The 11,571-nt window shown below is 43.8% G+C and overlaps 1 protein-coding gene across 3 annotated transcripts in view; it reads left to right on the top strand.

Annotated features, from left to right (window-relative positions):
* CLIC5 (chloride intracellular channel 5) overlaps nucleotides 1-11,571 on the top strand; it is a 108,468-nt gene that overhangs the window by 24,171 nt on the left and 72,726 nt on the right. Inside the window, exons 1-2 of one of the 3 annotated variants that reach the window (XM_044419226.1) lie at nucleotides 5,723-5,743; nucleotides 6,695-6,946. The exons of 1 other annotated variant lie outside the window; for it this stretch is intronic. In XM_044419226.1, coding sequence (XP_044275161.1) covers nucleotides 6,743-6,946 — 204 coding nt within the window. In that variant the 5' untranslated portion in view covers nucleotides 5,723-5,743; nucleotides 6,695-6,742. Of the gene's footprint in view, nucleotides 1-5,722; nucleotides 5,744-6,694; nucleotides 6,947-11,571 lie in introns of those variants that run through there. One more of the 3 variants, XM_044419227.1, reaches the window with a different exon arrangement.

Here is an 11,571-nt window from a genome sequence, read left to right as displayed (position 1 = left end):
CCGCGGCAGCACTGAGCATCCTCGGCCCTACTTCTCTCCTAACATCGGTTGTGCAACCCGCGGAGTTCTTGCCAGCCTGGTGGCAGCTCCGTTTGATGCGTGGGTAGGGCGTTGTGCTTGCTCAGGACGGGAACTCAGAACTGAGATCTTTATTAGTATATCTGATGGTGAGCAGGCGATATACTAATAAAGGAAAAAGGAAATCCCAATGCACGTATGCAAGCTTATTATTACTGATAAAAGAGGACAGGCTTTTAATGGACCTATAACTGCTTAAAACAGAGAAAGTAGATAAAACGGTTCTCCCAGTAAAGAAAGTAAGGAGTGAGTCCTCTAGATATGAGTGCTCTTGAATTTATATGTAAATACCCAGGAGGCAGGGCAGAGTAGCTAAGGTGAAGTAGCTAAAATGGCAAACGACACTAAATTTGTAAAATCCCAAGCCGTTTGAAAGGATCCAAAAGGGGCAGATGCCATTTCATTTAAGTGCAAAAATCCCAACTTCACACATAGACTGATGAAACCCTTGGTTTCAGGAACTGGAATAGAAGAACTATCTGAGAAAAAAATGTTGAGGTCATAGTAGAATGAGCACACTGAAAAACGTTTTCAGTGCTGAAATAATCAGATGAGGGTTTTGTGGGGTAAAAGTGAAAAAGGTTGACTTTGGACTTATGAAATTACTGGGAAAGGGAAGGAAATTTTTAAAAAGCTATATCAATTTAAAGCATGCACATACTTGGAATATTCTGAAGTTCTGGTAACGCCATATTCAGAGAAAGAGAAAGAGAAAGAGAGAGCGCTAAATATAGGACAGGCAGATATGTGTCTTATAAGACCAAGTAGGATTGTCTCCATTTCTGTACTAATTTTCCACTTAGGAAATCGCTTGTTGCAATTTTTAGCTTGTCAGATACATTGAAGAAACAGCTAATTATCTAGTTCTAGAGCTGAAATTTGTCAAAACTGTCTAGATTGCCATAGGATCCATGATCCCAAAAGGGATCCCAGGATCCATGTTCAGCTTGCAGCCACCACTGGCTCTTTCTCTAAGGTCATAATAGCAAGCTTGAAGAGATTGTTGCTCCATGCCGTCAAGTTGTGCTGTTCATTCTATGAATGAATGGATGCCCTCCAAAATGTTCTGTTTCTCACAACCTTCCTCAGCTCTTGTAAAGTCAGCGGTGTCACTTTCTTTATGATCCATCTCATATTCGGTGTTTCCTGTCTTCTCCCTTCAACTTTCCTCAGCATTACTGCCTTCTCTGAAGAGCCTTGCCTTCTCATAAGTCTGAAGTACAGCAGTCTCAGTTTTGTCATTTTTGCTTCTAGGGAAAGTTTTGGCTTGATTTGATCTAGGACCTTTGCTTGTCTTTCTGTTAGTCCAGCATATTTACAAAGCACTCCTCGAGCACCATGTTTTGAACTCATCAATTTTCTTCCTGTCAGATTTCTTCACTGTCCCTCTTTCATGTCTATACAATCAGGAATGCAATAGTGTAGGTGATCTTGGGCTTGGTTCCCAGTGAAATAGCTTTACACTTGGTGATCTTAATAGTTCATTGCTACCCTTCCAATTCAAAGTCTTCTAATTTCTTGGAATCAGCTTTTCTTGATGATTGGACTAAGGTATGTTCAAACCAAGAAATGTTTAATCTTTCAAAATTTCAGTTTCTTCATTGTTGACCTGAAAGTTGTACAAATTCTTCTGCAGTCATGATTTTTAAATGCTCAGCTACAATCCTGCTTTTGCACTTTCTTGTTTCAATTGCATCAGAAGTCATTTGAATTCATAACTGCTTTCTGCCAGTAATATGGTATTATCTAGTCATCTCAAATTACTGATGTATCTTCTACCCATTTTTCCTCTGCTCCTAAGCCATCTTTCCATATGATATGTCATGTAATTGGGTACAGCTACAGACCTTTCTCTATTGACGTTGTATGACTATAGTTGGCAGAGGGAAGAGAAGAAAAAGGAATAAACCCCCACTGTAGTGAACACAAGTTACAAAATAGTTATGTTAATAGACCTCCTCAGGTTCCTACAAGTCATGCTTCTGTAAACCTATGGCAATATCTTTTGTCTAAATGTAAGAAGATAAAACAGGAAATAGGAAACATCTATTTTTTGAAAATTGGCTTTTTTGCTGTAGTGTTTCTCTTACCAGGGAGGGGGATGTTCTTTAATACAATGACATCGTAGTAGATTAATGTTTGCTCTGTATTAGTAGAGGCATTTTCATTATTACTGCTTTTCTTGGAAGAGTGGCTATTGGTGATCAAATGTGATCAAGTAAAATCTTATGCCTATCTACTCCTAAGTAAGCCCTATTGAATTCTATACAATTTACTTTCAGGTAAGTGTCCATAAGCTCACAATCCTCTTGGAAGACATTTTAGTTCATACTAGGAATATGCATCCCATCCTGCTGAGGCCCAGGCCACACTGACAACCTTCCAAACATTTCTGGTGCTTCCCAAGGTGAAACAGGCTTCTCTCTGGAGCAACCAAAGCTGCAACCAGAAGAAGTTTTGTGCTGAGATTTGGACTTTGAAAAAGTAGCCATTCTGTCTCGTCTGCAAATGACATCTTTTGATTTCAGTTATCCAAAATAGGAGTGGGATGGAGGAAGTTTAGTTGTATGACTTATAGGTCCAACTACTAGTCCTAGGACATATTTTACCAAGGAATCACTGTGTGATTAAATTATAATAAACTTTCTTTCTTTCTTTGCTTTCTCTCAGTTGTTTGTTCAATCTGCAGCAAGCAGGTTGGAAGTGAGAAGTTCTGGATTGGGTTGGGTTGGGAGCCTTCACATACGCGCTGATTTTGAATCTTTTCTTTCAACCTTTAACTCAGGCCATTTGTAAGACTTCTTCCTGCAGTAAAAGAAAATCTTTCACTTTTTTTTGTCCTTTCTGATTTCTGTCCTGCTGTTTTTGTGTGCCTTTGGGTAAAATTAGGGTGCGACATTAGGCATGTTTAGACAGAAAAATGTCCTACAACATCCATCATTCCCCAGTCAGAATGGGAAGGTAAGACAGAGCGTGGGTGGGAACGCTCTCTTCCTGTATTCTCTTCCTACAGAAGGCAATATACAGTGTCAGTAAGGTTACAAATTACGGCACACTGGGGTGCAATGTGCTTCCATCCCCACAAATTCAGAGTGTCCCTCATGAGAAGATGGGTGATAACAACCAACATTCACAAGCCCAGCCTTCTGCGCTGCCCTCTTACTCTGTTTGCCTTGGTGTTTGGCCACTCCAGGGAACTAGTTTCTAACCTTGGTGAGAAGAGGCAATCACTCAACCTGCCTTATGTTCCCATTAGTGCTGTTTCCTGATCCTTTCCTCACATGGGCTTTAGCAGTCTACTGACAGAGACAGACAGGGATCCATGACAAGTTCAAACAGCAGTGGTAAATGGCACTGTCTGCACCCTGCTCTTTCTCTGGATGCCTAGAACAAGGAGGGTACCACGATCCTGCTCAAGGCGATTCATGTCACGGCACCTTGTAAGAGAGGCCCGTGTGCCAAATGCCAAGGATCAGGCAGGTAGGATGGCTGGTGTCCAATACCCACGTCACCTGGTGGAGATGGTGAGGTGTGGGCCTGGCAGCAATGTCTGTTTTATGGCCCTTGCCCCACCCCATGTGGAGCTGCCAATACCTCCACATTCCTTAGGCATAGAGACATGAACCCTGCAAGGGCATGCTGCTCCCTCCCCTTCGCCACTTGTCCAGAGTCTGGCAGCTGCCTGAGAACTGGGATGAGGTAAAGCTGTCCTATGATACTGTGGCTGGTGGTTGCCTCTCCCACATCGTCTTTGCATAGCTCTGGACAAAAATATATCTGGGTGCGTGTCCCATATAGAGTATGGTGTTCCATATAGTGCATGCTCCATATAATATGTTCAAATATAGAGTTGGGATTTGAATGAATAAGCTGCATTGCTCATGCTACCACAAAAAGGACTCTTTTTGGAGTGGAAAAGGTCTCATCTCATCCTGTTCTTCTCAGGGAAGAACTTAGTGCATTGCACTTGTTATAACCTTGGGGCCCTAGTCCAGGCAGGCACCTCACTTTAGATCTGAGGATACTTGGGGAAAAATGGAAACCATGTGTATCAAAAATGATGTACGGTTTATATAGTATGGATGCAAGATATAAATAAGCAAAGGAAAACTGTGGCTGTATGGTCCCCTGAATATATTTATTTATTAGAGTTATATCCCATCTTTTTTCTTTTAAAAAACTCAGAGCAGCTTACATCATTCTCCTGTTCTCCATCTTATCTGCACAACAACCCTATGTACCAGGCTGATAGTCTGTGACTGGCCCAGAACCACCTAGTTGCCTCCATGTCTGAATGGGGACTAGAACCCAGATTGTCCGAATCTCAGACCTTCACCCTTTACCACTGCACCACACTGGCTCTCTCCTGAAAGTTGCTTGGCTGCATCAACTCTTCTCCCCAGGCTAAGCACAAAAGACAACACTTCTTGACATGGAATTTGTAAAGGTCCTCTCGCCCATTATTGTATTATCTGTTAGTATGCACACAGGCTTTAATCCCCACTTCCTGAAAGACAGGAGCTGAAACTGAAAGCAGCGATTCACACAGTAAAAGCAGCCTTTATATATAGAATGATTGATGAAGGCAATTATTAAGTGCAGATAATTTCAATTTCAGGGCAATTATTTCTGGTGCTAGTCCTGACAAGCTGAAGGCCATAAGATCTTGGTATGGCTTCAAGAAACTGTCCTGGCTTTTGAACATTATGAAACTTCCCACTGAACTTTAATGGCCTCTTTGCCATTCTTCTAGTAGGGCCCATACAATATGCCACTTCAGTGACATACTTGACTTTTCTGCTTTCTTATGCCAGTTGGGGTTCTCCTGGCTTCCTTGCTGTACCTTCATCAAATAATACTTAAATGATAAACTTTCAGTCAGCCTGGAAGTATAGCACCATTGGTTTTAACAGTTGACTGCATAAGCCTCACCAGTGTGTTGCAACACAACTCAAGGTAGATTCCTCTGAAAACAACAAGGAGCAAGACCTTATGAAAAGGTGGACAGAACTCCTTCACCATTCACAGTTATGTAAAAAGGAATTTCTTTGGTTGCAGCTTGTGATGTAGGGACAATGAAAGCTGCATCTAAGACCCTCTCTTCTGTACAATTCATTAAAGACGGACAAACCTTGTCCTCCTTCACTTCTGGTCACCCTAAAGCAGAGAAAGTGGACACAACAGGGTAAAATAAATAAAATTGTATCCCATGTGGGAGGGTCGGGTTAAAGGTGGGAAAAAAAAGCTGAAGACAGGATAGACTAGACACCTGGCACCTGAGGCCAGCTAAAGGGCTCCTTTGCTGGCCGGCCAAGAGCCACTGCTGCTTGGCCTGATCTGCCATTCAATACTGCCAGAGGTAGAAACTTGGAAGAAGGGGAGCATTAAGACTGCCACGGGTGGCATTAAGACTGCCACGTTGTGAGACTAGAGGGCCTGCATGGGAGAAGGTGTAACTTACTGGATTTTTCCAGTGGTCTGTGTGCCACATTCTGCTATGGCTTCAAGCCATAGTGGCAGGGAATCCATGAGTCTTCCAAGGCCTTGACTCTGTTTGCGAGTGTTTTATTGCTGGAATTCATACATGTTCTGCCTGACTGCTTTTTTCCTGCTATGCCAGCCTTTCTGGCTCTCTGTGTTGGAGCTGAGGAGGAGGATCTGCCAGGTACGTTTCTTTTCCATTCCCCCTGCCCCTTCCACCACCATAGCTGTCCTTAAAAATATATATGATTAGAAATGGGCTAAGAAATGGGTCAGCATCAGAGTCTCTTTTTCCTTGCTCAGTGGTAGAAATCTATAGTGTGGCAGCCAGCTGGCACATGCCATTTTAACTGAAACGGGTTTTTCTTCCTTTCTTAGCTTTAGGATCAGTGATTTGAACTAATGAGAATCTTCCTTTGGGGCCAATGGGGCAGTAAAGGGCAGAACTGGTGATTCTTGGAGTAGGGGGATAGTTGCCAGATGAGCTACTGAGAAGTGGAGAGTCACTTTGCTCAGCCAAATGTATTCTGGGAGTATGACAGTCGTGGTTTAAACAGTATTTCCCTACATTGCCTTCCAGATGGCACTCTGTGCCAACTGTTCTGCTGGGGCTGATGAGAACTGAAGTCCAGAATATCTAGAGGGCACTAGATTGAGAATGAGATTGAGAATTTCCATGAACTTGTACAAGTACTTTGAACTGTGCAAGGGTTAAGACAAAGGCAGTGTTCAGCAGATGTACAGATTATTGATTTAAAGCTCTCTGTAAATAATTGTAGGAAGCCTGTCATGTACAACAGTGTATTCAGAAAGCACACTTTCAAGCACTGCTTACTGTTAGGCAGTATTTAGCTGTGTTAGCATCACCAACATAAATTCGTTTCCCAGAGGCCAGGAAAGCAGCAAATTCTTTCAGCTGTCCAGTATGGAAAACAGGGGGGTTTGCAATATATATGAAAATACAGAGAATGCAGGGTTCTATGAAATTCCAAATTTGGAAGAAGGAGAGGAAGAGAATATGTATAATCAAATCAGTGAAAACCCAGTGTCTCCCTTTACTCTCATGCTAGATAGCATGGACATGAGATGTCAGGGGAGCCCCCAAAATAGCCTTACCAATTCTCTTTCCTCTCAGAATGGCTATGATGGAGGAGAAGAAACTGACTCTTCTCAGCAGGAGGAGATGCTGCTGAGCCCAAGATCACATAACCAAAGTATAGAATGGATGCAATTTCAAAATAAAGGATTGCCTTCAAATGATTTAATTCTAAAAAAAATCTCAGATACTCCTAAAAGCTTTGGAGTGACCATGAGATTTTCCTGCAACACTAATTCAGAAGAAAACAGCTTTACAAAAGAAGATCATGGGCTTACCCTCATAGTCAAGGTAAGTGCCTTTGCTGGGTATGGTCATGTGGATCAGACGTGGTATAATTTTTCTCCAACGGTTGGAAGGAAAGCAAGAACAGCCACGTTTGAGGATTGTTTGCATTTTCACAGTGTTGCCTGATGAAAATTATTTGCAATGCAAACACCTGCACAGTCCTGTAGCAAGTTGGCATGCTCTTTCAATCTAAAGAATCAGTATGGTAACAACTGTCTGTAGCTGAGAACCAGTGTGGCATGCTGGTGAGAGACTAGAGTGCTGGAGTGGGGAACTGGGAGGGTTAGCGTTCTCGTTAGGGTTCATGTTCTAGTTCTCACTCAGCCATGAAGCTCTCTTTGTGATTTTTGGCCAGTCACTTGGGAAAAAACAGATATGCCTCCTCATCATCTAGAGTTGTGATCGAATACCAAGCTACTTGGAAGTAAGCCCCATTGTACTTAAGCAGGCATACTTTTGAATATATATATATGTATATCCAGTTGTGCTGTATGTTTGGATATCTGATTAAGGTTCTTTTTATTTTTTCGTGCTTGCCTTCAAGAAAAAGATTATGTGGTTCTTTTTAAGATTTTACTTATACGTATTCTGCACACACTTCTTTATAGACTGGATAATTATGGACTGTCTGCATAATTAGATTTTCCTGATAAAATCTGCTGAGATTTATAAAAGCTTGTGACACATTATATTATTGGTCTTTAAGGCAATAGTGGAAAAGTCCTCTTCAGTGGGAAGATGGCTGTTCAGGTTTGGGGAAGGAGGGTCCCACAGAGATGATCCAAGCTGCCTCAGGCTGGATGGGCAATTGCCATGAGTTATACCTTCTTTATGGTACTTGATAATTTTTATCTAGAAGTGCTACATAGTTGCTTCTTTGGAGTTAGTCCTATGTTTGCCAGCACTGTAACATCAAATATCCCACTGTGCTCATTAGCACTCAGCTCAACACCACTTAGGTATGTTCCCCGCACCCAGGCACTTGGAAGTCCAGCCAACTTAGGCTCAACAGTAGAATGCCACTCCTGTGCTTTTGGACCATTCCACTGCTCTTGCATGGCTGTTTCCAGTGTTATATTTCTGATGTTATTCTCTGTTCACAAAAGCTGATAGTGTGAGATGTTTGCGTAATGGCATGGATTGGGAAGCCACTGTATGCATTGGCTTCCCAAACTAGACCCATGCTGAAAATTGATACTGCCTTCCAATTGCTTTAGAAGGCATGCACAGAGATTATGAAGGAGCTGCACTGAGTGCTCATAGAGCAGGGCCTCCAGTGGCAAGGTCAGGGCCAACACATAGGATAAGTACACCATGTATACTTACTTGTCTCTGTTCTTGTCTCTATGCATAGTAATAAAAGCTGCTTCCACTCACTTGGAAATAAACCCCATTTAACATTAATGGGAGTCGATTCTGATAAGACATGCATGTTTGCATTGTAAATTACCCAGTAACTTTTGCTTAGGTCTAGAGCAGCTTGGATAGGAGATGCTGGGATTTTAATTAATTAATTAATTGCATTTGTATGCTGCCCCCTAGCCTGGGGACTCTCTGGGTGCCTCACAATGAGGGTAAAAACAGTCAATATAAGAAGATAAAGGGACTGCAGGTGGCACAGTGGTTTAAACCGCTGTGCTGCTGGGCTGGTAGATTGAAAGGTCGCCGGTTCGAATCTACACAACGGGGTGAGTTCCCATTGCTCTGTCCCAGCTCCTGCCAAACTTGCAGTTCGAAAGCATGCAAATGCAAGTAGATGAAAAGGTACCACTTCGGTGGGCAGGTAACAGCTTTCCGTGCACTTCGGTGTTTAGTCATGCCGGCCAAATGACCACGGAGACTGTCTGCGGACAAACGCTGGCTTCCTTGGCTAGGAAATGGAGATGAGCACTGCCCCGTAGAGTCAGGCATGACTGGACTTAACGTCAAGGGGAAACCTTTAACTTTAAATAGATAAAACCATAAACAGAATAAAATCCAGTACACAGCTTAAAATCCAGTTAGTATGATATACAAGACAGGTGCTCATAGTGCTCAAAGCAAGCAGCACAGATGTCAAATAATAATAAAAACAAGATTACTTAGTAAAAGCAAGTGTTAAATAGAGTTGTTAGTCCAACACATCTGGAAAGCAGCAGGTTGAGAAAAGCTGTCTTGGAGTATGTGCTTTTTCCCACTGAAAGACCAATCTATATTAGGAGAAATAACGTGGGGAAAATACTGCTAAAGCGATGCCAGTGGCTCATTCTGCACCATAACTTAGTACCCCAACTCCCCAAGAGCTCCAGTGGGATACATGCTCCAAGGGAATGGCCCCTTGTGCCTCATGGCCACGATAAGCAGGTAGCAATCTGCCTGGCCATGGGAATACATTGGAATGAGGCCAGGAGCCTCACAGGAAGCAGCCAAAGCCCCCAGACCACCTGTGCGTCTTAAGTCAGCACCCCCAAAGTCCTTGGAGTGTGTCATATGCAGCATATTTGCTGCCACATGGCCACGATCCTTAAAGCATCCTTCCAAATGGCCATATAGATATATTGAAATGAGAGCAGCTGTTTCTCTGGGAACAGCCAAAGCCCCTCAAGTGCTGAGGTCCTTTACTCTGCACTCCCAAACATCCAAGTAAGCACTGCTGGAGTCTTGTTTCAGAGGAATGGTTCCTCCTATCACGTGGGAATGATTTTCCGGTGCCTTTGAAATGACTGGGAATGTTTTGGGTTGAGATGAGCAGCCTCAGAGAAAGGAGGAGGAGCCCCTCTTCTGCCCCCAGTTACAAGCAATAGATTTGAGAACAAATTCTCAAATTGGCTAATTTGGGAACACCAATCCTGGTAGCAAATGGGACTTGAGCTATTTAAAGGAGCTAGCAAAACCCATTTCAGGAGTTTTCTTTAAAATGAATGTGTTAGATGGAATCTTGCACCAGTAAAACTGCATTCCAATAATAGTAGCTTACTTTGCTTTTGTTGAAGAGGCCATAGTGAAAGTGGCTCTCTTTCATGCATGGTTTGTAGTGGCCTCCCTTTATAGGGCTCTGGAAAATGTCATTTGACATAGGGAAGTCTATTGAGACTCCTGCCTTGCCGTTCTTTAAAGAGTAGGGCCGGGCAGCTTGTGGCACTTCAGATATTTTGCCTACAGCTCCCATCTGCCCCTGTCATTAGCCATCCTCACTAATGGGAGTTGTGGGTCAAACTTCTGGAAAGCTACCAGTTGCCCTCCCTTGATCTACAGGAGCAGCTGCTTCATAAGGGCCTTATCCATAGCAGCTAAACTTGAGATTGTTCAAAACTGAGGAAATGCTACAGGTCTATGGCAGACCACTGCAGCTGAGAAATGAAGGTAGATAAGTTAGAAGATAAGGGATATGCTGTTTCTGCTGCTATGTATTTAAAGGGACAGGGTGAATTTCCAGATCAGATTGGGTTGAAAAGGGTTGGGAATTCTTTGATTCATGTTTGAGCTAGAGAAGGATTGGGGCTCCTGAAGCACTCTAAGGTGAGTTGGTCTAAGATGAGATAGAAACATAGAAACAGAGCAAGTCAGAAGGGGTCTCCTGAGCCATCTAGTCTGACCCCCGGCTCCAGCCGGCTCCGCTCAAGACATGCCCACCATGCGCATGTCTAGCCTATCGTTGAATACCCTCACCGATGGGGCCTCAACAACCTCCCGTGGAAGCCCATTCCACACCCTTGGGGTCCTAACTGTCACGAAGTGCTTCCTGGCATCTAAATGGAACCTTGGTTCCCTGAGCTTGGCTCCATTGGAGTGCGTCCTGCCTTCCTCTGCAGGGGAGAACAAGTCTCTACCCACCTCCATGTGACACCCCCTCACATACCTGTATGTCGCCAACATATCCCCTCTGAGTCTCCTCTTCTCCAGGCTGAAGAGACCCAGTTCCCTCAGTCTTGCCTCATACCCCATCCCCTGCAAACCGGCCACCACCCTTGTGCCCCTACGCTGCACTGACTCTAACCTGGCTTTATCCTTCCTGTAATGAGGGGCCCAAAACTGAACACAATACTCCAGTTGCGGGCGCACCAGAGTCATATAGAGTGGTAGTAATACCTCTCCCGATCTAGAAGCCACACTTCTGGCTATGCAACCAAGTGTGGCATTTGCCCTTTTAACCACCACATCACACTGCCGACCCATAGTCAACCAGCACCCCGAGGTCCCTTTCACAGGTTCTGCTCTCCAGCCACTTGTCCCCTAACCTGTACTTATGACACCTATTCCTATGCCCCAAGTGCAAGACCTTGCACTTACCCACATTGAATGCCATCCTGTTGATTCCTGCCCACTGCCATAGTCTGTCCAGATGCTTTTGGATCTGGAGTACCTGCTCCTCAGTTGTGGCCACTGCTCCAGTTTTAATATCATCTGCGAATTTGATCAGCAGACTGTTCACACCTTCTTCCATGTCATTGATGAAAAGATTAAACAGGATTGGCCACAAGACAGAGGCCTGGGGGACCCCGCTTGTCACTGGCCACCATCCCGATGATTCCCCACTAATGGTTACCCTCTGCTTTCGATCAGTCAGCCATGCCCTAATCCACCGGACAGTGCTTTGGTGTATCCCAAAACTCCTGGTGGAGAAACTGAGGAGTTTTGGGATACACCAA

This window comes from Varanus komodoensis, unplaced genomic scaffold (assembly GCF_004798865.1).
Source record: "Varanus komodoensis strain SLA01 unplaced genomic scaffold, ASM479886v1 scaffold100, whole genome shotgun sequence".
In the NCBI taxonomy this organism is placed as follows: Eukaryota; Metazoa; Chordata; class Lepidosauria; order Squamata; family Varanidae; genus Varanus; species Varanus komodoensis.
This window is presented reverse-complemented; position numbering and strand designations above follow the sequence as displayed.